Source organism: Parus major, chromosome 2, assembly GCF_001522545.3.
Source record: "Parus major isolate Abel chromosome 2, Parus_major1.1, whole genome shotgun sequence".
Lineage (NCBI taxonomy): Eukaryota > Metazoa > Chordata > Aves > Passeriformes > Paridae > Parus > Parus major.
The window spans coordinates 60706857-60734095 of record NC_031769.1 but is presented as its reverse complement, the minus strand read 5'-3'; the positions used below and the strand labels follow the sequence as shown (position 1 = coordinate 60734095).

At 36.7% G+C, this 27239-nt stretch overlaps 1 protein-coding gene across 1 annotated transcript; it reads left to right on the top strand.

Annotated features, from left to right (window-relative positions):
- The first annotated feature begins 35 nt into the window (after positions 1 to 35).
- KDM1B (lysine demethylase 1B) lies at positions 36 to 26997 on the top strand. The gene is made up of 21 exons (XM_015619762.3): positions 36 to 56; positions 2455 to 2557; positions 3417 to 3541; positions 5373 to 5462; positions 6243 to 6354; positions 7045 to 7161; positions 7881 to 7919; positions 8994 to 9198; positions 10270 to 10454; positions 11315 to 11491; positions 12397 to 12471; positions 13050 to 13187; positions 14643 to 14814; positions 15679 to 15806; positions 17261 to 17392; positions 17790 to 17864; positions 18713 to 18829; positions 19693 to 19818; positions 21274 to 21396; positions 23312 to 23464; positions 24066 to 26997. Exons 2-21 carry the CDS (start codon positions 2468 to 2470, stop codon positions 24147 to 24149), a joined length of 2463 nt encoding a protein of 820 aa, XP_015475248.1. The 5' UTR covers positions 36 to 56; positions 2455 to 2467; the 3' UTR covers positions 24150 to 26997.
- Positions 26998 to 27239: the final 242 nt, after the last annotated feature.

Genomic DNA, 27239 nt, shown 5'->3' with positions numbered 1-27239 from the left:
CGCCGCCGCTGCTGCTGCTGCTGCTGCTGCTGCTTTACTCGGGCTGAGTTTTAGAGGTGTGTGCACTCCCCGTGTTAATCAGGCTGCTCTCGCTTCCTCTCTGTCTCTGACGGTGTGTCTGTCTGTGTGGTTTCTTAATTTATTTTCTCTTCCCCAAAGACAAACTTGCTTCCAACCGTGCAGGTAAACCCCACTAAGCTTTCCAATATAGGCCACGCACTACAGACGGATGAAACGTTATCGAATGTGACAGCGCATTACACATCTCTCTCCTTTTAAAGGGCTTATTTTCTCAGCCAGTAAGATGTCTACAGGATAGTGTGCAAAGTCACGTAAAGCTTAGCAGAGTCAGCTATGTTTGTTTGTTCTATAAAAATTTGTGGTTTTTTGGGAGGGTGTTTTTTGGTTTTATCAGGGGAAGTGGGGAGCAAGTATCCTACAACTGCTCTTTTTATCTCTTTCTCCCCACCTCCTGCTTACCCCTATTGAAGGTGTAAGAGCAAAAATATTTCTGCAAATTCTGTACAACTGACCTATATCTTTCAATATGGGCAGAGTTCCATCTGATTCTACAGAATCACAGACATATTTTTTACCCCTTCAGTAGAAGGGGTAGGAGCAAAATAGATTCAGAAATCTCTGAATCTGAAATATTTTTACCAAACTTCCTAGGGATTGGAAACTAACCCTTTTTCTACTCCCCACATACACAATACAAAATTTGCATGTTCTTTTCCCTCCTTGGGTAAAAGAGCCCCACAGCAGCGGCAGACTGATCACCTGATGGTCGCCAAAATGAGTCACCTGGTGCCTTGCTCAGGGCTCCTTGCTCAGTTGAAAGCCTCTGACTGTAAGGACCATGGCATTCCAGAAGATAATTTACCATCAGAAGCTTAGGTGACACAGAGAGATACTGTTGTGCCACTGATACCTACATAAAGAAAGCTCTAGGGGGAAAAAAGCCACCATTTTCTGGGCGTTCACAGCAGTTTAAGGAAATCTCATGTAAATGAAACTGGTTGGTTTTCTTTACTCTCCAACCTCATCCACACCCATACAGTGGTAAGTTGCAGTGAAGTGATGCTAATTTTTTTTTCTATTTTTTCTTTTTTTTTTTTAGGTAACAGAGTTTAACTTAATGATCTTTTTCCTACCTCTGGCTAGTTATAATTGGAGGGGACACATACAAGAAACAAAGTTTAATTTTGTATTGTGTTGTTTGAATTGTATTCACTAATTTTTCACTTATGTAGATATCCTCATGTGATTTCTCTTCCTCTCACAAATAATTTCTTCTCTCTTGAGAGGAGAGTGAAGCACCAGTTTACTTGACTTGGATCAGCTTAATATAAAATTTTGTAAAAATTCCACTCTCCTCCTGTTACCTTGACTTTTAATGGAATTTCTGAATGAAGATACTGCTGCCTTGTCCATCACTGACAGCTTGAATAAGGAGGTTGCATCCTGAAATAGGGAGAATTGAGAAATATATATATATATATATATATATATATATATATATAAAAACCCTCCCAAAAACATAATTACAAACTGATCCCTATTAGAACAAGATAACATTCATGATGCAGTGCTGTAGTACAAGGAATATATTTCTACTTCTTTTCCGTATGTTGTAGAGCACTTTAGATTTACTTCTTCCTCTAGGCTGTCTTTGTGCTTTATCCCCTGTGAAAAGAATGCCTTTGATAATACCATTTTAAATATGCTTTCATATTTCTGCATCATACTTTTTCACACTCTATGCTTTCCAGTTTACTGGAACTGTGGTTCATTCTATGCTCCTACCAATGCTGTCAAAGACAGCTACAGAGCGCTCTCATGCCGTAAATCTTTTATTTTGTCCTATAGAATACTTAACAACAAACTTTGTAATATTCCAATCATTTACAGGTGCAATATAATGGCAGTCTAGACTTCAAATTCTGGTGTCTTTTCATAGGTGGTTGTGCAAGTCTTGGAACTGATTGTTCATCTGGCATTAACCATCTCTTCAGTGCACTGTTTGGAAAAGTGCTTTACAGTGCAAATCTCTTGCTGCCAATAAATCAGTAGTTAGCAGGATGAGTGTTACTCTGAGTGGTATTTGAATGCTTGCATCAGCACTGAGCTGATGTCTGTTCACTTTGCCAACCCAAATTCCAGTCCAGGTCTTCACGTAATGCAAATCAGATTACTGAAATCCAGGATATGCTGGTCTGGAACAGCCTGTCAAGATGTACTCAGGGATCTAATCTTAACTACGAATTTAGTTTAAAATAGTCGTATTGTTCCATTCCCGCAATGCCTCATTCCCATTTTCCCCTCGAATTAACAGTCAAGCTGGACAGATTCTTACCTAGGTAGCTCTGTGAAAGGTAGTATTGTGAGTGTCTGTGATTAGCTCTGCAAAGGCAAGCAATTTAAATTAATTAACTATTGCCTACCTTTTTTCAGCTCTAACAATACAATGTCAACAGGAAGGGTACGAACAAAGAAAAAGGCATCTTCTTCAGATCAGTCTCCGGACAACCTTCCTGTGAGGAGTTCTGGAAGACAGGTATTTATAATAATTTAAAAACACATGGGTTTGTACTTTGCTATTTTTTATTTTCTATTAACATTTGTAAAGAAAGTGGGCTTCCTTGTGGGTAAGTTGCGTCTTAGAGTACTGAGGCCCAGGGAAGGAGACTGAGTTAATTCTGTGAATAAACAGATCAAGTGTCTCATTTTGCAAACAGTATTCAGAAAAGATAAATACTCTATATAACCTGTAAGTACTTAATGCATTAAAAATACAGTCACGGATTTCTGTACAGTCAGACAAAGCTGTCTGCCCATCCAGGCAGAGGCCTAAAACAGGATAATTCACAGTACCTTTGAGGCCCAGAAGAGACACTAGGTATTTAGTTTCGTATCAAAAAAATGCCCATAACTTACCCTAATATTATATTTGAGGCACAGATAGGATTGGCACTTGTAATAAATATCAGTTAGTATTATAAAAGAGGAGACTTTCCAAAGGAGAAATAAAACTAATGTATGAGACTTGACTCGTTAACACATGATGGAGCTTAAAATACTATTTAAACTGTAAGCTTTGCTTATAATTTCTTCAGTGCCATCAATTAGACCAAGGCAAGGCATTTTTAGATATAAATGATATTTCCAGTCTTACTGTGGGTCTGGGTTTTTTTTGGGTGGGTTTTTGTTTTTTTTTGTTTTTTTTAAAGTAGAAAAATCTGACCTAATTTGACAGCTGTTTCATGCTGCAACCATTTCACAGTGGCTACAAAGATTTTAATTAGGATCATTTTAACTACAGAATGCCACTCACAAGCTGCAAGACTGTCTGAATGCTGCTTTGTGGAAGATGTATTTGTGTCATTTATGGTCAGATTCCAGCTATTCTTTATTAGGTGAAGAAGAAAGCAGCTGAAGCAGCAGATGATGATGATGAAGCCTCAGAGAAGAAATACAGAAAGTGTGAAAAAGCTGGATGCACTGCAACATGTCCCGTTTGCTTTGCCAGTGCAGCAGAAAGGTTTGTTACTTTTTATTTGCATTTTTCATGGACTTTCTAAATCTGCAGCTGAAGTTTAAGATTCAAATTGTATTTTGAAAAATTCCTTCATATCTAAATGTAGAGAATTAAAAGATAATTCTAACAGGAATCTTAAGATGCCAGGAAAATGTCACAAGTTATTCCTGGTGTCAATAACTTTCTCCTGTGCAAGTTGCTAATTCAGATACAGAGTATCTTTGGGATATACTTATTTATGTTATTAATGCTGTCCTCTGGAACATGCCTTGCTTCTGTGAAAGCATGTTAGTGTAATCTGAGAAAACTAAACTTGCTTTCGAGATGGAAACTGAAACCATCATTTACTGTAGAAAGTTGTTACCACTCTTTCACTGGAATGCTTTGCAGGCTGAGTTGAGATTCTAGCCTTGAAATTTTACGTCTTAGAAGAGAGGTAAGTCATTCTTATCTGAACTGTTTGTTCTTGTTCACTTTCTCTGCACTTTCACAAGCGCTTTTGCATTCTGACCTTGGTGGTTTTGAATGCATAATATTGGCAAGGTATACCTATAATAGGCAACATGTTAGACCTCATTATGAAGCAGGCACACTGTAGTTATGTAGCGCTCCTCCCTCCCTGATAATTGAGGCAAACTTTCCTTCTTTATAGCACTGAAAAATAAATATAACTAATTACTTGCTTCATTTAGTTATATCCATGGATTATTCTTTGGTGGTTGGAAGTCAATGTATTCTAGATGTTACAATCATAAGGAAGGGAAGCCAAGTGTTTTGGCACTTGCCTGAGAGACTTGTCTGGGAAGTGAGCACCTGTGAGATCAGCACTGTTGATATTACAGTTTTTGTTCAGGAAACAATGCATACTGCTTACTCATCTTCTTGAATTGTTATTTTAACATTTTGATTTTGATCTTTTCCACCCCACCAAGTACATACTTTCAACTTTATCTATTTGAGATGAGCTCATTTCGTGGCTATTTGAGTTAGTAGCTGAGGTCACTGCTTTTTACGTTGTGCATTTATCTTGATTAATTTCATTGAGTTTAATGAGAGTATCCTAAGTGAAGAACAGTTGCTTTGTCTGATGAATGTAATTTTTGTAATGGATATTTTTTGAGAGTAGTAAAGAACAAATGCCCAGAATGTGTACTGCTTCCTTAGGGTTTTGTCTCACTGGGTTAAAATCACAAGTTGTTCATGAGAAAAAAATAGGCAACATCTGTTTTGTGTTCAGATTTGCCTTTTTAGTTTTGTCAGTTGTTCTGGGGACAGAACATTGTAATAACTTATGAATCAATTGATCCCATGTACAAGAAAAATGCTAGTTTTAAATGATCCCTCCCAACTCTGCACTAATACTGGAACAAAATACAACGAAATAAAGGAACTCTAAGTTCTTGTGGAGATGAGTTTTGTCTTCTTACACGTTTCCAAAATGCTTAGTGTGTCACAGCACATATTCACTGTTTCATGTTCAGGAAATGCCTGCTTAAAGGGTACTAAAGACAGGCTCAGTTGACCATTGTTAGAGGGAGGCTGCTGGAAGCCAGACCAACTATAAAACTGCACATTGTTGTACACTTTGCCTCCCTTGCATCTGGTGTTGCTTAGTTTGGAAACTGGAAATGTTTGAGACAATTGAAATGACCTTATTGTGATTTGTATGGCTGTAGTGCCATGTGTAAGTCTGTCTTCATGAATCTAACATAAAGCCCTGGCTTGTTCTGAATATTTTGTTCACATTCTAGAACGTGCTACTGTCAATAGAAAGATTTTTTTTTTCTTTCCCTAAATGTACTATAAAACTAATTCTATGTCTCCTGCATTACAGATGTGCAAAAAATGGGTATACATCTAGATGGTACCATCTGTCCTGTGGGGAACACTTCTGCAATGAATGTTTTGACCACTATTACCGAAGGTAGATTTACCAATTAAGGTTGTGTCCTTTCAGAGCTTATTAAAACTCGGCAGCTGTTGAAGCATCATGTACATAAACATAATACAAAGATTGGTCCTCTGTGCTTGCTTTAGTCAGAGTGAGGCTTATACACTGATGATAAAACTGCAGGTGTTGTATGGACTAATCAACTTAAACACGGCAGCGTGAACAAAACTGGTTAGTTTAGGCAGGCTGGTTTGTGTGTGCAATTATTCTGAAGCTTTTGTCTTTTTTAAAAACAATGTCCAAGAATTTTAAATTATGAGAAGAAATATGAGTAAATGTGTTTTCCTTTATAAGTTGACTTTACTGTGCATTCGGGAGACCTTGCCTCTCTAAAGCAGTACAATAAAAAACAGTTAGAAATCAGTTTAACTCTTGTGGTTCAGTGACCATGAAGACTCTTGTCAGGCTGACAGAGTGCTTTCATTCCCAAGTTCCCTCCTATTTGAGTGGGAGTTACATCCAGCTCTATCAAGACTTTTGTGTGCTTATGTGCTCAGCAGTACCCATCACTCAGTGCAGGCCTTACACACCAGGAATTGTGCTCATAAGCAACTGGACATAATGGTCAGGATATAATTTATTGCTGTCGTAAGAGCCGTGATTCTCTCCTTTTAACAGCAGAAATACAGTGCTCTCTACAGACTTATTTCTCTGTCCTTATATAAAATATTTAATTTTAGAGTAACTGCTATTGCTTGAAGTGAACTAGATATTCAATTTTCTGACTGCTTGCTGTTTTCTCTTTCTTCTTAGCCATAAAGATGGTTATGAGAAATACACTGCCTGGAAAAGGATTTGGACAAGCAATGGTAAAAGTGAGCCCAGTCCAAAAGCCTTTATGGCTGATCAACAGCTTCCTTACTGGGTGAGGTGAAAGGTGATTTATTTAATAGAAATATGATGTTCTGATGTGTTTCTGATATTCTGCTGTTCAAACAGAAGTCAGCTGAGATTTTGTGGGGTTTTTTTCCTAGTATCAGAGAATTGTGGAAAAGCTCAAGATAAAAATTCTGGTCAGCTTCTCCACTGTAAGAGACTTTCTCCACACCCCACAAAGACCAACCTTCTGTTACTTTTCAGTGATGCAGAAGCTGTGATTTTCAGGTAGAATAAGATTTGGCAGGGAAAGTATAAGTGTGAAAAACTCTGAAATCCGATTTTGTATTTCCCTGGTAAAGAGAGCAGAAGAAAGATGGGAACGTAAGGAAGTTGTGGTAGTGGTGTTTTGTTTGAGGTATTTTTTTTTTCTTTAAGTGATGAAGAATATATTTTTGAAGTAATGCTTGCAAAGTCCACCAAAGACCACAGTAATGGGGAATTGAATTAATTTTGGTCTTAGATTCTGTGCAGAAATTCAGTTTTGCAGGAGATGAGTACAAGATTTCTGTAGATCAAACACCTCTTATGACCTGATGATTACACAAGAATGTGTCTAACAATTATATTTTACAACTTTCTCACATCTGGCTTCTTTCTAATTGGTTATTTAAGTTGCACTAATCTTATCTGTAATCACAAGCAACAAGTAAAAACATGTTTGTTTTTTGACTTGTAGGTACAGTGCACAAAGCCAGAATGTGGTAAATGGCGTCAGCTGACAAAGGAAATCCAGCTGACACCACAAATAGCAAAAACCTACAGATGTGGTATGAAACTGAACAATTCCACCAAGGTACCACACAACAGTTTTGCTCATATTGAAACTTAACAAGTTGGTGTTTCTTGTTTGCAGAAATTAATTTCTTCTTGCTTGCTGCTCAGTGTCTCTAATGTCAAAATGATAGTCTGATGGCCTGGAGAGCTGCACAGTGAGAGGCCTACATGCTGCTTGGACTTCTTGTTTTCTGACAGGAAATGTCAAGAAAGAAGTATCTGAAATACCTTTGTCTACACAGTCAATTTTAAAATCCTTCAGCTAGGGGATTATTATAAGCATGTACAAAATAGACATACACCTAAATGTTCTTATCAAATCTGTTTGGTCTTTCTTCATTACTGAGGAAAGCATTTGAAAAGCTCAATGAACTTTTCCTAATTGCTATCAAGTCTGTCATGGAGCTTTACATGAAAAGTTTCAGCTTTAGCATGAAGATAATTCCTGAAATTTGAAAGAGTCTTTGAAGTGCCATATGTCTGATCAGTAGAAAGTAACTTAACAAATGATAAACATTTTTTAGAGTGTTTTTGCTTTATGGTGTGTTGTGTTTTTAACCTATGCATTTCTCTACTTTTTTTTAACAATCGTGTCTACTACAGAAGGCTAACACTAAGTGCTTTTTTTTGTTTTATTTTAATTTAGAGAATTATCCCACAGAAAATTATTTTGTGTTATACTTAATTTTTTTCGGTACAGCTTAAGAATAGCTCTCACACCATTCAATTTTCTTTCAGACTGAGGGCTCAGACCAGTGTTCCATGCCTGAGGACTTGGTGAGTAGTGGCTGTTCCTCCTTATTTGTCCTAGAATATGAAAGCAATTTTAAAGCATGACATATTTATTTCCTTTTTAATTTTGGTTCTTTGGCCAGTTATGTCAGTATTTATGCATTTTACTTAGGAAACTGTCAGACACTATTTGCAACAGAACCTAGGGCCTTTTATTTTCTCATCTTTTTTCCTCTTTTCCCTTGCCATACTAAGTAGCTTTCAAATGGTTTGTGGTGTCCTTCAGTTGTAGCCTTTGACTCAGTTTATTCTTAATTCTCATTTCTGATCAGGCTAAATAGTATTCAGTTGCCAGCTTTCAAGTAAAATTCCACATCCTAAAATTTTCTTGTCTTTCAGGTGATTTCTATCTTTAGTTAGGCTTTTCTCACTGTTTTGAAGACGGCAAGAGAATACCAAAACATGTTTTTCTCTCTCGTAATACAAAATGTACATAGAAGATGTATGTTGGTGTTTGAAGGGTTCTGTAATCATGTCACCCTGCATTTCTGATTTCATATGAAGATATGTTCAATCTGCCATGCTCACAAGAGGGACATGCTATCAGAGGGAACACATTCAAGCTTATTATTGACTCTTGTAGAAGCTTTGTGGCTTTGTTTCCCTCATGCATGTCTGACTTGTAAATTAAGGTTGAATCATTAGCACTTCTTAAGGTTCCAGAAGGTCTTTGATGGGGATAGCAGAATCTGAATTAAATTGATCAGTTAGTTCAAATTTCTGGATGCATAAGTGACTGTAAATGTTTTATAAAGGGCTGGATAAGGCATAGATATGTTGTTATGTCTCATTTGTTTGCTTTCCACATGGTGTGGAGTTTGTGAAGTTGCAGCTCCATGTCTGAGAAGAGATCAACACTACAGGTTTTCTGTGTCATGCTGAGGAAGGGGAAAGAGGGAGAGAAAATGTCTTTATGACTTACAATTCTGAGATTGATACTTCCAGTACTTTTTGGTATCAGTTTTGGAGGGAGGGGGGAAACTGGTTCATTGTCCAACGTTTCTAAAGTACTGATGTGTTCTCTTCTCCCCTCTTTCCTTCACTTCTCCGCTTGGCCAGAGAGTGGCTGAAGTTTCAGACCATTGGTGGTACTCCATGCTCATACTCCCTCCTTTGCTGAAAGACAGTGTGGCAGCTCCCTTTCTAGCTGCATATTATCCAGACTGCGTGGGCATGAGTCCATCCTGTACCAGCACTAATCGGTTACCTGGTGAATCCAACCTTGTGAAGTTAGAGCACTTAAAGAGCGTGCCTAATGTGACTGGTAAGGGCCATCTGCAGGGCTGTGTTGCTTAAACAGGTGTGGTAAATTTTGTCTTATAACTGAGTTTATAAGGCACATTAATTCCCCTGATTCAGAACACTGGTTCTGTTCTCAGCACTAATACACAGTCTCCCTGTGACTGCCTCTGTCATTTGATGCCCTTTGCTTGTTTGTAAGATAAATGTTATACATTTCTTAAGGCTTTACTTTAGGGAGTAAGCACAGACGGCAGCGGCTTTCTGCATGCCACTGTGTATAAAAACAGGAAATTACCATGCAGCTACTTAAAGACTGTTTGCATTCTCAAGGAAATGAAGATTTATCAAAAAACCCCAGGATTCTGCTAGTTTTGATATCATGGATCTTTGGGGTTTTTAAGAAAAAAAATTGATTTCTTAAGGCACTCAGATTCTCTGTAGGATATTTTTGTTTTGCTAGTGACAACCTGGGAGTGCAGATTGGCAGAATAGGTCAGGTATTGAGAAAGTTAATTCAGGATTGTCATACTCATCTCAGAAAGAGTGCTTTGAGGAAATTTCAGCTTCTGTGTTGTCTTAGTAGGCTTTGTTCTCCTTAGGTGCTGAAAAATAAATCCGTTCATATGTTCAACAGATATTATATCTGCTTAACAGAAAACTTCATTACACAGAGCTACCAATACTGAACATGGAAGATGATTAATTATTACTCTCTCTGGGCAGCATTAGGAATTGAAGAAGAAAGGAGTTCAGAGTACTGTCTGAGTCTGTACAGTGATACTAGTCCTCAGACGTGAATTTAGATCCTACTCCTTGGACTCCTCATGGCACTGGAGTGCCACGAAACATTACTTTGATGAAACTTCAGCTCTGATAGGTCCAAGGCAGACCCATGAGGCAGCAGGACAATAATAAATGCACAGCCCAGAGGGCAGGAGAGAGGAGAGCCATGTAAAGGGCATCATTCTGGAGGTGCCTAGAGGCTGGAAAGCTTCCTTGCTATCTGTGTGAAGTCAGTGGATTGTTTTAGAGGGAGAAGGATGCGATAAAGGTATGATGGAGTATGGCTAATTCCTGGTATGTCTTTATTCAGTTGCAGGCATGAACAAGTATTTCCAGCCTTTTTACCAGCCCAATGAATGTGGGAAAGCACTTTGTGTGAGGCCAGATGTCATGGAACTGGATGAGCTCTATGAGTTCCCAGAATATTCACGAGACCCTACCATGTACCTGGCATTGAGAAACCTGATTTTGGCTCTGTGGTACACAAACTGCAAGGTAAGAGATGATGATTTGTTTGTTTAAAAATAATAGCAGCTTTTCTGGGATGGGGACTCGCTTGGATTTGAGAAATTTCTCTCATGTTTTTGAAAATCCATTCTAAGATTGGCTGTGTTTTGGGGGCTTGTTGGGCTTGAGAGTTTTTTGTTTCTCCTCTCTCCCTCTTCCTCTTCTTGCATAGGAGCTTCTTCTGCAGTAAAAATCAAAAGTTTTGAAATTCTTAAAACTCTACAGTGCCTGCCCAGCTCTTAACTTTTTAAAGGGATGCTTGAACACATCTAAACAGTGTTTTGTGGTGCTTTATGATTTTATTTTTTTTTAACCTTATTGTTGGGCAGGGAAGTGATTGTCTTTTCATTTAGGCTAAACCTGTGGCACTGCCTTCAATAGAACTGCTTTCCACATACCAAAGTTCCACATACCAAACCTTTCTGATTTGGAAGCCTACATTTATGTGAAAGGTTTTGGATATTAATCTCCTTTTCCCTCAGAATGCAGTTTTGGAATGGATTTTACTGGAATGCCATTGTGAACATTGCCACCATGTAGATTCATTTTGTAAATAAGAATCCATTTCAATATCATTCCTGTAGTAATGGAACATACCATGGAGTTATCAGAAGTCTCTTGTAGACTCATTTGGTTTTATTCCATGCTAATCTTGCTTCATAAACTGTTACCTTAATGTGTAAAGCTTGCTAATAAGAACTTTCCACAAAAATTCTTTTAAAATGCTCTCATAAGCCTGAGTCACCATTTTTTACCATTTGGTTTACAGTTTAAATATGATGTAAACATATGAATAAATAGAATATTAGAAAATCAACAATTTTCTATTCTTCCTTTCTCCTTTGCAGGAGGCTCTCACCCCTCAAAAATGTATCCACCATATAATTGTTCGGGGGCTTGTTCGGATCCGCTGTGTACAGGAAATGGAGAGGATCCTGTATTTTATGACAAGGAAAGGGCTAATTAATACAGGGATTTTGTCTGTCAGTCCCGACCAGTACCTTCTTCCTAAGGAATACCACAATGTAAGTTGTTGTAATAAGCTCTACATTATTAGTGTTGTAAAACTACATGGTGCATGCAAAAATTTTTTTGGTTCTGGATTTTTGGCTCATTTGCATAAATGGATGAAACTATTGGTAAAATTACATCTAGAACCTAATAAGTGGAAAGTTTTCAACATCGCTCTCTTAGGCCTTCAATGGGTATAGAAACTACATGAATTAGACTCCTTCTAGAAAGGATTTTTTCCCACTAAAATCTGTGGAGTTCATTCCCATGGATTTGTGTGTCCCATGTGCTGTCCAAGTGGAAGGGAACTGTGTAAAAAATGTACAGGTTCTGTGGCTCCTAGAATACACCTCTGCTTCCATAGGTGAGAAAACTGCTACTCCATGTTAGTTTGCAAGAACTAAAGGGAACATGTTTATGACTAGCAAGTTGTTAAATAGCACCCAAAACTTATTAATGTGTTCTGTAACAGAGTATCTCCTTGAAATTATAAGTCATGTTTGGAACACCTATTTGGAACACCTAAATATCTATTTGTAGATGTTTTTCATTTATAAAATAGATTTTACTAGGTCAATCCAATCTATGATTGAAATCTTTTCAAGGTAAATATGTTTCTTGTCTGATAAATTCAATTAGATTCTTACTTTTGTTACAGATAGCTTCAGGTCTTTCTGTTAAAAGAAACTGAGGCATCTTCTTTTGACGTTCTTTGAAGTTTAACTATTTTCAAAGCTACCACTTATCTTTTTACTATATTAAATGCACTGCCATCTTTAAAAGTTATCACAGATTACTTTAGATGACGAGAGAGTCTAGACTTCTGAAACCTACAAACATTTTTACCTTCAGCAAATAAGAGTGAAATTACAATTTTTATTTCCAACTATTTTTATTTTAATGCTTTAATATTTTTTAGAAATCTGTCATTATTGTTGGAGCTGGTGCAGCAGGATTAGCAGCAGCCCGACAACTGCACAACTTTGGAATTAAGGTAGGAAGCTCTAGAGTACATTACTTAAAAAAATCAGACTTCCTCTGCTTTGAAAATGAAGAAAAAAAAAGAAAAAGTGTACTTTCTTATTAAAAACATGTATGTATAGGGTACCGTAATTAATTTGTGAAATCTGGGGTTTTACTGAGTAAACCTGCTGTTTAAAACCAGCATTTATTTGTATCTAAAATTAAACAGCATGCAGCATACATTTTGAACAGACAGTGCACCCAGATCATTGTGTTTAACAGCCTGTAGCATGCCTTAAACTCCAGTTTTGAGATTTCCTGAAAAAATCTTCAGCTTTTTTAAAAAGAAGGCTTATTTTTGTTAGGGTTGTTTCTTAAGTAACAGTTATATTTGTATATGCATATCCCAAAATGTAACCTTTCTAAGATGATTTAAATGCATAAATTAACTACGAATAATCCAGAAATGAAATAGTGTTAAGATTGCTAACATTGCTGGATTGCTCACGGGTTTTTTTTGTGGTTTTTTTTTCTCTTTTGCTCTGGAGCTGAACAGATATGTTTAATAGAATTAAATCTTCCAATTTACTAAGCTGCATTTTGCCACAGGTCATTGTCTTAGAAGCTAAAGACAGAATTGGAGGCCGAGTGTGGGACGATAAGACATTCACGGGAGTCACTGTTGGAAGAGGCGCACAAATCGTCAATGGATGTGTCAACAACCCCATGGCACTAATGTGTGAGCAAGTGGGTTCCTGCTGTGGTCATGATTATCACTAGTGAAAAACTTGTTAATGCCAGGCTCAGGTGGCTGGGTAAGGGTGGGAGTCCTTGTGACATGATTAAAATCCTGTTCTGCATTGTAAGTAAACTCCACATTGCTAAGATATCTTTGATAACAGTTGGGAATAGAGAAGGGCTGTAGAATGGTTTCAGGTACATCATGTAAAGAAAAACAAGGTGGCTCTAGCTTCAGAACTGGAAGAAACCATTTTTATTCCTCGTTTCTAGAGATAGTAACATAAAAGGTCCCCAGAAGCCTTCCTTAGGACTGAGAAAGACTTTACTGTGGGAGGCTACTGCTTCTGTGATGGATTTGCTTATGCTGCCTCTCGATATTTCTAGTTAAATCCTGTGCAAATTAAGATTAGTATGTCTTAACAACTAAATTGCTACTGATGCAAACATGCTGTGGTTCAATTTCTTTAAAAATTCTCATTACTTTCTGGTTTGGTTTAGGTTTTTTGGAGGTTGGAATCTGAATTTCTCCCTGTGGAACCTGAGTATGGGTTTTGCTCAGAGACATGCAAATCCAGCTCATGACATCTGAATTGTTTAGCATCCTATAGTGCCATGAAGAAATTCTAGGTTTTTTTTTAAAAAAACATGTTTTATTTATGAAATGGGGACCAATGACTTCTGTGTACACTTCAGATACTCATCCCTTTGTGGTCATTTAATGTCATTTTTCATTGAAAGTACAGGTGTACTCTTAAGATCTGCAGTGGTGACCAACAGCCTAGAGAGATGTGAGGATATATGAAAAACACTGGAGCATGCCCTAAGGAACAAGGCCATAGGAAGAAATTAGCAGTATATTTTGTGATTTTTTTCTGCAAAATTTTTGATCTGTAGAACGCAAAAACTATCTTTATACGAATTTAGCTCTGTGGTGTTTTCAATGAAGATTGGACAAGCAAAGCAAGGTTTAACTCCAAATAATTTCTTTCTTTGCTTGGATGTTATTAACATTGGTGGTAACTGGCAAGCAATATCCAATGAATTCAGGGAACTGTTTGGGCCTTATACACCAGAAAGTTGTAGAAAGTAACTGATTTTAACTGTGAATTAGAAAATAAATTGAGGTAGAAATACAGGTTCACCATGTTTCATTACCAGACTCTAAATTTCTGTACTAGTCCTTGCCTGCAGAAAAGTTGCAGAGGAGGTTTCTTTGAATCCTCAGTAAAGGAGAGGATGGAAAAGTGGGGAAAAAAACCAAATGTGTGGACAATTAACAGATAGAAGGATTGTTGGTATTCCAGTTTGAAGAGAGCAAGAGTTACTCTGAGTTAAGTTGTTGATGTTTTTTAAACAGTATCACTTAAATGTGAGGCATTCACCTTACATTAGGTAATTGAGAAGGCTGGGTGCTGTAGTTTTTCCATACTTAAAAAAGCAATAAAATGTCTTTTTCTTAAGCTTGGCATTAAAATGCACAAACTAGGGGAGAAATGTGACTTGATCCAGGAAGGTGGAAGGATAACAGATCCCACTATTGATAAACGTATGGACTTTCATTTCAATGCCATCCTAGATGTTGTCTCTGAGTGGAGGAAAGATAAAACCCAACATCAAGATGTTCCTCTTGGTGGTAAGTGAGACATGTATTGCAAAAGTGAAGATGTTAGCTGTGTTCATAAAGTTCATATTAAATTGTCTCTTACATCAGACACTTTTAGAAGTGCATGGCTGTCCATCTGACCTTAAATCCAATAGATATTTCTGATATTGTATATATTAGATTCATTGTATATATTATGTACATTGTAGCTTGTTTTCATGAGGTAGGTTTTTCAGAACAACTAGTGTCACTAGCAGCTCAGAAGACGTGCTTCTGACTGAAGCAGGCCATAGCTAGACTTAGCTCTTGTGCTTTTTGACAAATCTGCCTAAAAAAGAGCCTGATCAAAGCCTTCTGCTGGCAAGAATAGTCCCATCTCCATTGGTAACGCCTCCCACCACACTTACAGCTTGTAAACTCAACAGCAAAAAATAAACTTGCTCAGAAATGTCTGCCTTCCAAATCTCTTCAGCATGGATTCTGTAAGACAGAATTAATAGCTCCTATGTTCTTCAGTGAGCCCTAGATCAGGTTTCTCAGTTGTTTGATTTAGTAAAAATTAATCAGGATTTATTTGCAAGGATCCTCTATTATCTTAAAAGTGTATTTTACCTGAAATCTACAACTGTATATTATGATAGCTAAACAATTTCTCTCCTGTCTCATTCAGAAACCTGTGAGTAAACAACAAAGCTGTACTCTATCACTGGAAAGATCTTGCAGTTTTGTTTTGTTTTGTTTTTTGTTTTGTTTTGTTCTATGAAAGGAAAAACATCTTGGTACAAATTAACAATAAGTGTGAAAATCTTGTGAGCCAGGGAACAGCATGTTTAAATGCAGCAGAACTTCTGACAAATTGTCAAATGTTCTTATTTTAAATGTGTTCTTTCACAGAAAAAATACAAGAGATCTATAAAGCCTTTATTCAGGAGTCTGGTATCCAGTTCAGTGAGCTGGAAGAAAAAGTACTACAGTTCCATCTCAGTAATTTGGAATATGCCTGTGGCAGCAATCTCTCTCAGGTGAGTTTTGACAGCTGTGTTCTGGAGTGACTGAGTTTCACAGAAGACAGAAGTAAGACGGAGAAATCACTTGATCCATTCTATGCCCTAGAAGAAGAATCAGCTATCCTAACTATTCCTACCCCCACAATCTGTTGTTTGAAAACACTGAGACACTGAGTCCAACACTGCCATATTTAATCTGATGGGAGTTCCTGATGTGCTTCCATTGAGTTGCTCTTTAAGTAGAAGTTGAGAATAGATGTTTAGAAGGGAGTTGACCATTTTGCTGAGATGCTGGATGATATGACTCACAGGAGAGTTACTCCTCCTCAGATGCTGGGTGTGACTTCTGCTTCTCAGTTCTTTTTACAAACTGAGGAATTTCTCTTTCCTGCTATTTATCCTGAGGTCTCTGTCAAACGCATTTGACTCCTGAAGTGTTCCAACTCCCTGCTGGTGAGCCCCAGTTTACCACTCCTAGGTACTCTCTTGGCTAAGTGATACTTGGCTGCCCTCCTGACTTCAGTTTTAACCAAGCAGCTCCAGGAAATACAAAAGTATCATATCATATTGCTGGCAGTGCACTGTTTACTGAGTCCTGTTGCTACATTTAAAAACATTTAGCATCAATTGTACTACAGCAGTGGGACAGCTGACTGATATGTGCAGAAGTACAAATCTGAACTGAGAAGCACACAAGAACGTAACAAAAATCTGCAAAACAATGCTATACCATAGCAGTCACTGGAAAATATTTTGATATGTCAAGTTTTCATATTCCACGAGCGTCCAGGGGAATTAAGAAAGATGCAAAAATCTACCTTAGCTTCAATTTTAAAATCAAAATATGATTGTTTTTATGCATCTGCAATGATAGGAATTGGCACCTGAATAATAGTTTGAGAATTGTTTCAGATTTTTCACTGCTAAGTGGCAATTGCTTAGTGCAAATACCACTGTTTTATTAACTGTAAGATTGCAGGGGCTGGAGGACAAGGTCAATGAAAGGTATCCTGGAACAACCTCCAAAGTGACAGAAAAATTCCATTGAATTTGGGTTTTTTTGTGTTTTATTTTCCGCTTCATGTTGGGAAATAAGGTATTTCCATTTTTATATGAAGTCCTAAGGCTGTAAAATCTGATTACTTTGATAGATACAGACAACTGAAATAAGTACACTACAATTCACCTGGATTTTTGTACTGTTTTCCTTGTTTTCTTTACTAAGCAGAACCATAAATTCCCTGCTAATGATCAACCCATGTTATGACTTTTCTTAATACAGAAATTCATATGTTTTCTACTAGCATTAGGTAAAAAATCATTTTGATTTTGTCAGCATTACCATAAATTCTGGTGGTGCACTTTTTTTTTTTTCCCCAGTTGCAAAGGGGCTGGGGTGGCTTGTTCTAAACTGTGGAACTTTCATAGTCCCTCACCAGTAGAAACAGCCAGTTATGTTCTGTCCACAGGTATCTGCACGCTCATGGGACCACAATGAATTTTTTGCACAGTTTGCTGGAGATCACACTCTTCTAACTGTGGGATATTCAACTGTGATTGACAAGTTGGCAGAAGGGCTGGACATCCGGCTCAATTTCCCAGTGAGTCTAGAAAACATTGACGCAGTGCCTGTCTTGGATTGCTTTGAAGGACCCAGTCAGATATTTGTATTCTTTGGGACCAGGCGAATCTGTGCCTGTGATTGTTTCAATTTGTCTTTAAAAAACAACCAGGAGGACAATTTCAACATTTCTGAAATTCTCCCTGAGGGCTATCAGTATTGAAATATTAGGATACGATGGTCTTACAAGTTAAAATCATGATGATTTTTTCTTTTTCAGTTTTGTGGAGGCTATATTTTGTCTGTCAGGATTTCTCTGGAAATTTGTGTTATTCACTTTCTAGATTGCTGACCAGTGCTATTTTAGCTATTCTTGCTGGAATTTGCATTGCATATGTACATTTTGTAGTACACTCTCTCAGTGTGTCTTTCAATAGGTTCAGAGTATTGACTATTCTGGTGAAGAAGTGCAGGTCACTACTGCAGATGGAACAGTGTGGACAACACAAAAGGTACTGAGTATGCTTCAAGAATAAGAATTTTAGAGAATACACAGTATATGTCCTTTTATTTTCTTTCTCTTGGAAGACTATTTAGTCCATTTTCTCCCCATTCAAGGATGACTATTCATGTATTTTAGTGGCCTTTATTTGGGTGTCCTAGAGCCTAATTTTTGGCGAACATGCTTGAGATTTGAGTTGATTTGAAAAACTAAGGACTATAAAGCGTAGTACTAAAAACATGAAGCAAATAGATTTTTATCTGGTCTTTGAAGTGACATTTATGTTATCTAGTTCAAATCCCTGCTCAGCTTTACCCCATTTAGCATGTCTATCCTGTTAAAATTTCCAGGATTTGACAGCCCCTATTTCTCAGTCTCTCTTAATCCCTGTATCTCCACCTTCTTCATGCTGAGTAATGCAGCTTTCAGTAATTTTTAAAATGATTCATAAACTTGATAAAGATTGGATTGACATCAACAGTGTTACTGAGTGCATTTTAAAGAGAAGGAGTCTCTGAAGGAATTCAAACCACTGACTGACTAGCTCTCATTTCAAACAGACAGGTTTGTTAATTTGAGGGCCATTGATTATCATTTACTGAAGCATGGTTAGCCACTGTGATGCAAGCAGTTCAACAGACTATGACTTAAAATCAGTGAACTGTGGGATCTGTTCTCACCTGAATGTAAGGCATGTGTTTCCCATTAATGGGAGCTAAAACCAGACACTAATCTAGAATGTCTGGTGCATTATTGTGCTGCATCCTACTGGCATAATCCAAGATTAGGAGGATGCTGTGAGGCTTAAGTGCCGTATTCGGGTTTTGGTACTGTTGTGATTGTAGCTATTTCTTTCAGGTATTAGTGACTGTACCACTGGCCCTTCTTCAGAAAAATGTCATTCAGTTTAATCCTCCACTTTCAGAAAAAAAAATTAAAGCCATTAATAGTTTGGGAGCGGGAGTCATTGAGAAAGTAAGTGATTTCATATTATCTTTAATTTTCTTTTCATAGAAACGTTGGCTGTTTTGTCCCTGTTGCTTTTGCAGTATATTTATTTTAGTTTATTTTTGATGCATAAACATACATTTATGTTTTACTTGTATACAGTAGCCCAGGAGAGCAAAATGTTACCAAGGATCACCTGTATTTCTGTTTCTTAGTTTTCACAATTTAATGGTGTTTTTTAAGAAACTGTTCACAGAAGAATTTCTTGGCTTAAGCATTTTGTACCTAATTTGATTCATGATGGTCTTGGATCTTTTAGAATTCTAATGATGTGTTTATTTCAAGACATTTTAACCTAGTAAATTTATAAAGTATTTGCAAAAAATACTGCAAGTTGTGTGTTTTACCAGTTTAAAATCTCCCTTTCCCAATACAAAAGCACAGCCTCTCCTGAAAAGCTCCCCAGTAAAATGTGTGCTTAGAACAAAACAGCAACAAAGTAATTCCAGAAGCAGGTTTATAAGAATGTTGAAATTTAAGGACAAGATTAAGTAACTCAAATTACAGGAATGCCACTCATTTCAGTTATACATTAGGTTTTTCAAAAAAATCTGCCAGATTTCTTGAATGTTTTACACGATTACTTCCACTGTAGATTTGATATTCTGTGCATTTGCAATTTATGACATCAATTTATTTTTTTTTTAATTTTTTCTTTTGCCTGTCCCCCTTGGAGGACAGGTTCATATATTCTTTGTTGGGACACACTTATAGGAAGAACTGTGTCTAAATGTATGGAAACAGGAAAATGTATTAGAAGATATACCCATATGCTGTTATGAGTTTGGTGGTATGAAATGCTTAAATTCCATTTTTCTATATCTTTCTAGATTGCTTTGCAGTTTCCATATAGATTTTGGGACAGTAAAATTCAAGGAGCTGATTTTTTTGGTCATGTTCCACCCAATTCCAGCCAACGTGGGCTCTTTAGTGTTTTCTATGATATGGATCCAGAGGTATGATACATCCCAACTCTATTTTCTCTTGGCATTTCATAAATTCAGTTTGAAATCTAGGTGCAATAATTACTGAACAACAAGATTTTTCTTCTACCCACACCCCCACCTGCAACTATTAAAAGCAGAATCAGTGTTATTTATCAAGATAAAGCTCATCAATATTTTGTTGTAATAAATGGGAATGTTTTCCATGATTTGGATACAGACTCATATACAAGCAAGTACATTCTTAATTTCTACTGAAGGCAAGGCTGTAATACCTTAATATAAACCTACTAATGTGGGAATAATGCTACTAGTAACATCCAGTTGAGGACTTCTGTTCCATTATTAAATCAGCTAAAAATCCAGTTAAAAAGATCATGCTGACTTACTAATGCTTTCTGGCTTGCACTAGTCTGAATAACTATTTGGAATAGCAGAAGAAAAGACAAACACCAAGTTCTGCATGAAACAGATCTGTAGGGTCAGTCTCATAAATTTCAAAGCAAATTCAAACCAGTGGATTGACATCACATTTCTCTTCCCTGCCAGTTCCAAGAAGACACATTACACATTTGTATTATACCTCTTCATACTTCTACAATTGCTGCTTACTACTTGGTAGCAATTAAAAGGCCATTTTGTAACCTGATGCCTTACTCCAAAAGGAAACCATCCTGTGACATTTGTGCTCTGTTACCGCCTGATTTGTGCTTGCATACAGCTTTGCTTTAATGAGTTTCCTCCAGTACTCTTAAGCTTATGCTACAAGAAATTCAGTGTGCTGGTGCTGGCCAGAGACCCTACATTTAATGCTTCATTTGCTTGATAGCTATTCTCTACTAGTTATCAAAGTTAGAAAAAAAAGTGTTATTGCCTTACATAAAGAAGAGAGGCAGAGTTCTTTAACAACACTGAGAACCTGTGTGCTCTTCCCTACTCACCGCTTCACCTCTAAAAGTTCTGCATGGTAGCAGATGTCATGAAGTGGAAGGAAATACCAGTAGATGTGACCTTTAATTTCTTGCTCCAAAATCTGCTGGTAAGAACCTAGTATTGGTCTAATCAAAAACATATCTAACTTGTATTTAAATAGACTCTCTGTCACCACAGTTTGAAAATGGAGTACAGCTGAGGTAAAAGTCCAGCACAAAACTGAAACTTAAGAAGGTGCACACAAGAATAACACTATCAATATTTTTTTGGGAGGGTACAGCCTTTAAGTAGGTAGATAGGAAGTCTTCAGTGAGCTCAGCAAGTTCTAAAAGGGGCTGACTGTAACAGATCTTTGAACAAGGCATCAGAAGATGTAGTAATTTGAGCATAAATACTGCAGAATATGCACCCTTTGTTCCAAGTAATCAAACCCACTTCTCTCTAGAACAACAGTTGCTTTGCAGCTGAAAATATCTTTGCATTAGCAGTTAAAAGGGACTGTTTATGAAATACTTAATAAGGTCTTGTTTTCAGGGAAAAGAAAGCATTTTAATGTCAGTGGTCACTGGAGATGCTGTGACAACCATTAAGAATTTAGATGATCAACAAGTACTGCAACAATGCATGACAGTACTCCGAGAGCTGTTCAAGGAGCAGGTAAGAGAAGCCTCTTATTAAGAGATGAATTAACTTGTCACCAGAATAACACTTTCATGATGTATAGGCAGACCTTTGACATTTAAAACTATTTTTCCTTTCTTGTCAGTTTCAGGGGACAGATTTTCTTTGATACATACTAAAAATCACAATCTTTGCTCTCGTATGAAAAATGTATGTTGAAATATCTTAGATCTCTCTGAAGGATAGTAGTATATAACTGAAAAACAGAAATGACCTATCATCCTTTAAAATGCTTTTAAAAAGCAAAATTAATTAAAAGCAATACTTTAGGCAGGTAACACAAAACATGCTTCTTACTTACTTGTCACTTTTTTTCTGGCCATCACCACTTCTAATATTGATAAGATCTTAAAGCTAGATGAATTTGATTGATTTCTGCCTTCCCCCATGCCAAGGCAACTGAAATTGCAGCACCCCCAAACCAATCCAATCCATTTCTCTTCTACTAACAGCCCTTTCTCAGCTGCCTTGGGATGGAGGTATGGGCAGAATGATCTAGCAAGGGCCCTACATTCTGAATGTAAAAAAAACACTAGATAAAAATTTCTACCTTTTTTCCTCTCTCCAGATCATCAGTAGGATAAAAACTAATAGGAAAATCTGGGGCAAGCAAAACATTATCACTCAGCAAGGTTATTTGCATGCCACTCTAGCAACAATAATGTTTAATTATTAGTTTTCTTATAGAAGTTAGATCCCCTCAAATTATTGTGTTCAGGGGTGATCTCAGGTTTTACTGATGGTTTGAATGTTAGGATTAATGATCTTGGAAGAACTTCAGTATCTGAAAACTATTCCTAGAAACATACATCTGGTAATGGTGATATTCTTACTAGAACCACATGCAGTGGAAGTTCACATACCTGTATCTTGATCTCATGAAAATGAAGCATATGAGTCTTTGGTTTCAGTGCCACTCTAGGTCAGAAGAGTGATTTTCACAGCTGTCTCCGTGGTTTACAGCAGTTGTGAATTTCAGTCATCAGAGGATGATGCAGTGGGATTTTCAAAGACAAGATAGCTTCAGGGGTGTTAAGAGCTACTTCTGGGACATCCATACTACTTGTCATATTTGGCTGGCCCTTGTCTTGATTGCTTGAGCTTGAATTTCTCATGAGCTGCCTGAATGGAATGTATCTGTTGATACCAGATACCAGATGTTGTACAAGAGGCAACCAGAGCTGTTTCTGGTTACTTGTCATGAGTTCCTCCAGAGGAAGACACAGCTGTAGTTGACTAAGCCTTCATGCAAGTGTTATTCAGGCTCTTTTTGGTAGAAATCTGTGAAATTTGCATGCTGAAATGTGACTGATACTACACACTGTTAATTGTCATGGTTCAGCCAGACCCTGACCTGGTTTTTGTTTTCTCCCTAAACCTAGTTTTCAAAACAGCTCATTTTCTGATCTAAGATAAGTAATCTTATTTATGCATCGGAATAAAATTATCTCCAAAATGAAAATTGAATTTTGAGATTTAACAAGCTGCATGTAACAATCATTGTGCCTAACCAAGACAAAAATCGCTTACATTATACAAACAAACATGCTGAACAGTATCAGTATTATATCTGATTACAAGAGCACGTGTGTATGCATTTTGAGGGGATTTTTTTTTTTTCTCATGTACTTCTAGGTGTATTACAATATGCAGGTCTGTTGCATTCAGAATAGTGCAGCTGTGATGTTTCAGGCATCAGGCAAGTGTAGAAAATGAAATTATCTTTGTAGTTAGTATTATAATAAAAAAAAAATAGGACTTTAATTCTGGAATGTGATCTAATCTGTATCTTAATAGTACTAAATACTTTAAAGATCACTAGAAACTGAGAAGAAGCTGTGCAGTGCTGAACTTCTCTTTGCAGTGTTTAACTTCTAGTTTGGTTATGCAGGAGGTTCCTGACCCAGTGAAGTTTTTTGTTACTCGATGGAGCAATGACCCTTGGCTGCAGATGGCCTACAGTTTTGTGAAAACAGGGGGCAGTGGTGAAGCTTATGACATGATAGCTGAAGACATCCAAGGAAAAGTTTTTTTTGCTGGTGAGGTAAGCATCTTTGTTGTTTACAAAGTTGGTTTTGTAATTAAATCAATTACAATATTGATTAAGGTTACTGGGAGCAGTTTCTTATGGAAGATCATCTCTTGCTACCCAACACCATTAATGTAGAGGTAGTATATAAATATTCTGTTATGTAAATATGCTAGTGATTCTTAACACAGAACCCTCTCTATTAATATTATTACTGGGCATGCGGAGTCCACCAAATATTTCAAGTCAGAAGTAAAACGCATTTTTAGTCAAATTGTCTTTCTGTTACTCTGTTTGTGGGTAACATAACAAATGCACCATGATAGTGTAGGTGCATTCTGTACTGGGGCAGAACTTAACCTGCCCCACTAAGGTGCAGATAGCAGAACACACTGCTGCTTTTGTAGCTGACTTGCTTGAAAATTTTGAGGTTGTTAAAAATCTTAAGTGTTTCCTTTAATGCTCTTTCTAAGAAGTTTTCCATGGCTGTTAAAAATGTATGTGCTGAAAGAAAACAAAACTGATGTTATTAACAATTAACTATAATTCTGTATTATTAGTTTTAGAAACAATTGACTTTTTTTTTCTTTTCCTTTTTCTATTTTTTTAAATACAGGCCACAAATAGGCACTTTCCTCAGACTGTTACAGGAGCTTACTTGAGTGGGGTTCGAGAAGCCAGCAAAATAGCAGCATTTTAAGTACTGAAATTTTGTGTTTATAGATATATTTTTAAATTGATTTCTGTGGGTAAAACTATCTTCAAGTTTCCTATTGCTGCCTTTTTCCTACATGGTACTTGAATTGTATGTGGTACCTGAAGATAAAATCTTCATCTTCCTTTTCCTCTTTCTCCCCCACCCCATTTTTAACCCCTGATGATATATACTGTTGGGGGCTTTTTTCCAGCTGAGGTCTTACTAGCAGGAGTGACATTGGAATCGCTGGCCACAGCTTGACTAAGAGAACTTTTGTCAAGAGTTCTCTTCTGTATGGCTCAAGTCATGCTATTTTGAACCTTCATTTCAGAAGGTCAGATTAAAACAAGACTAAGTTAACATATGGCATTAAAAATGCTGGCAGTTAGTAATGATACGGGAATTTTCCACTAACTGTGCTTCTCAGGTTGATTACGCTCATAGGAGTTCAAACTGGCTTCCAAGAGCCTGAATAGCCTAGAAAAATTCTAGGATTAATGTAGGAAGGAACTCAACTATCACTTTTCCCACTTGAAATCAATAACCTTTTCTATAATATTTTTTCATATTCTTAGCATCCACTAAGTGGGCTTTGGGATATGAAGTTTGTTCCTTTAAATAAGAGAGCTGGAACAGTTTACAGTGCAATCATAGAAAGGTTATTGTAGCTAATCAAAACTTGAAAAATTTACTTCTACGTTACTTTAAAAAACTTTGAAATATCTCTATTACTTATTCAGAGAAATTCTTGTTACAATAATAGACTAAGTTTAGATTTGCTCATTGCTTCTGTAGAAACAGGACAGCTTAAAAAAACACCATATTGCTATGATTATTTTGAAAACAAACTTCCAGATTCATTTGGGCTGAATAGAGGAAGTATCTGCTGATATGACTGTACAGTGGGGGGTGCAGGACTGTAAGTTCCTAATCATTCATTCAACTTTTATATTAAAAAATAAGTGAAGATGAATGAGGAAAAATATTAACACTCTTATGAAGGGCTGAAACAAGGTGGCTTGCACTTTGACTTGAAGTTTATTTTTTTTTTCTTTTATTATGGAAGTATTATTAAAAACAACTTGAGAGAGTAATTCAGTAAGGGCAAGACATCTATCTAGTAGCTTTCTCACGGGACAGAGAGGAAAATATTTTTCAACAGAACTGAGAGAGATGTAACTGGGATACCTATTGTAATACTGTTCTACTATATTGGTATTAATGAAAAAAAAAATAAAATCCACTGTTATATCTCTTTCCCCACACCTTCTCTGCAACTTGGCTGTATAGATGTCATGATTTCTGAAATGAACATAAGCACTTAGTCTATCCTGCCCCATTCTCATGCATAGGCTTTTCTCTTTTATTAATCCCTTCATTTAAGAATGACAGCAAACCTTTTTGACTTACAGTGCTTATTTTCTTAAAGCTGCATCCTTGGAAATAAAGAACAAGCAACCTTAAGAAAAATCATAAGATGTTAAGGGGTTGGAATAGACCTTAACAATCATCTAGTCCCAATGCCTGTGGGCAGGGACACCTCACACTAGACCAGGTTGCTCAAGGCCTTAGCCAACCTGGCTCTCAACACCACCAGGGTCCTACTGAAAAAATGCAATTCTTCTTTGCAAATATGTAATATTTTGTTTTTAGAGTAGGTATGATATTGTTAAAAACCCTTTATTTAATCTCTAATTTACAAGGTGAAGATGTTTATATAACTAGATGTTTTTCAGATATATATTCTGTTCTGCTTCTTAAAGCTGAGTTATATGGACTAATCAGAAGAGTGTAACTGTTCATGATTTTCCTCTACATAAATGCTGGTATGTACAGTTTTAAAGTATTTCCAATTATTAAATTGCAATCTGAAGCTGTAAGAAGCAAGACAAAGCCTTGTGATTATTAAAAAATATCAGGACATAAATTTTGCTTTTGGCAGTCATTTGCACTTTGTTAATTTCATATATTACAGGCGTACTTATGGCATAACTAGCAAAGATTGAGAGCTATGTATGTTTGAGTTCCAACTTTCTTTCCTGTTTTATCATGTATGACAAATTATTGGGAGAGGAGCTTCTGGTGGTGGGGAAAAAGCTTATTACTACAAGCCCAAAACCTTATATTCAATGGCTGCTTCAGCTAACCTTGCTTAGAAACTTCAGTCAGCTTAGTAACAGATAAAAACATGTCACATTTCAGGTAGGAATGTTCTGGAAAGTTTAGCTCAGCATCCATTTCTCCAGTCCAAAGTTTATATGAACATGCTTGATGTCATTCTGTTAATTTTTAGTTGGCATTTTTACTTTATCTGAAACTTTGCAGCTAGATAAATGCTGTATTATAGAGAAGAGAGATGGACATGAAGAAATACTATCACATTTGGCTTTAGATAATGCATGCTTACGGCATTAGAAAAATTGGTAACAAATGATAAATTGGCCTAGTCTACTAATTACTAAAATTATTTGTATATTGTTTTGGTGCTAGGGCACTTAAACTGTGTTGTGCTGCACTGAAGTTTGAGGAGTAAATGAAATAAATATGTTCCATTTTAATTTACGTTCATTTGAAATATGTAAGAACATCAGGCTGGATCTGAGATTTAATTCTTTAATGTTGCCCAAAACTTTTTTAATATCTATGTTAAAATTTATTTCAAGCATGTATGTGTTTTTAATTTTGTGTTTAATTTATTCCCTCAAATAAAGAACTAGGGAATATTTTCTTTAAGTAGGTTTGTTTAAATGTTATTGAAAAGATTTGAATGCAGAGCATGATCTGTTACACTTCAGTTCTTCTGTGTGACTATGTTATGGCAGCAGAATAAAACTGGAAAGTATCCACGGGATGCCCCTGTTGTGGTTATTTTTTCTTTAACTAGTGGCCAAACCTACTTTTTTATTACATTTTATATTAAGTTTTCATTTTGGTATTTTCTTACAGCTAGACAATTCCTCAGAAGGGCTGCTTTACAGCCTCCTCTAAGGCCTAACTGCGCTGTTCTTTCATAGCCAGTCTTTTTTGCCTCCAAGTTTTACAAAGCAACTCAAAAGCTTGTGTTATATTATTTTCATTAGGCCAGAAGAAATT

Coding starts and splice junctions, on each gene's coding strand:
- KDM1B (XM_015619762.3), top strand. CDS start 2,468: ATGTCAACAGGAAGGGTACGAACAAAGAAAAAGGCATCTTCTTCAGAT. Junction 12,472..13,049: donor TGCACAACTTTGGAATTAAG/GTAGGAAGCTCT, acceptor ATTTTGCCACAG/GTCATTGTCTTAGAAGCTAA. Junction 21,397..23,311: donor GAGAGCTGTTCAAGGAGCAG/GTAAGAGAAGCC, acceptor TTGGTTATGCAG/GAGGTTCCTGACCCAGTGAA.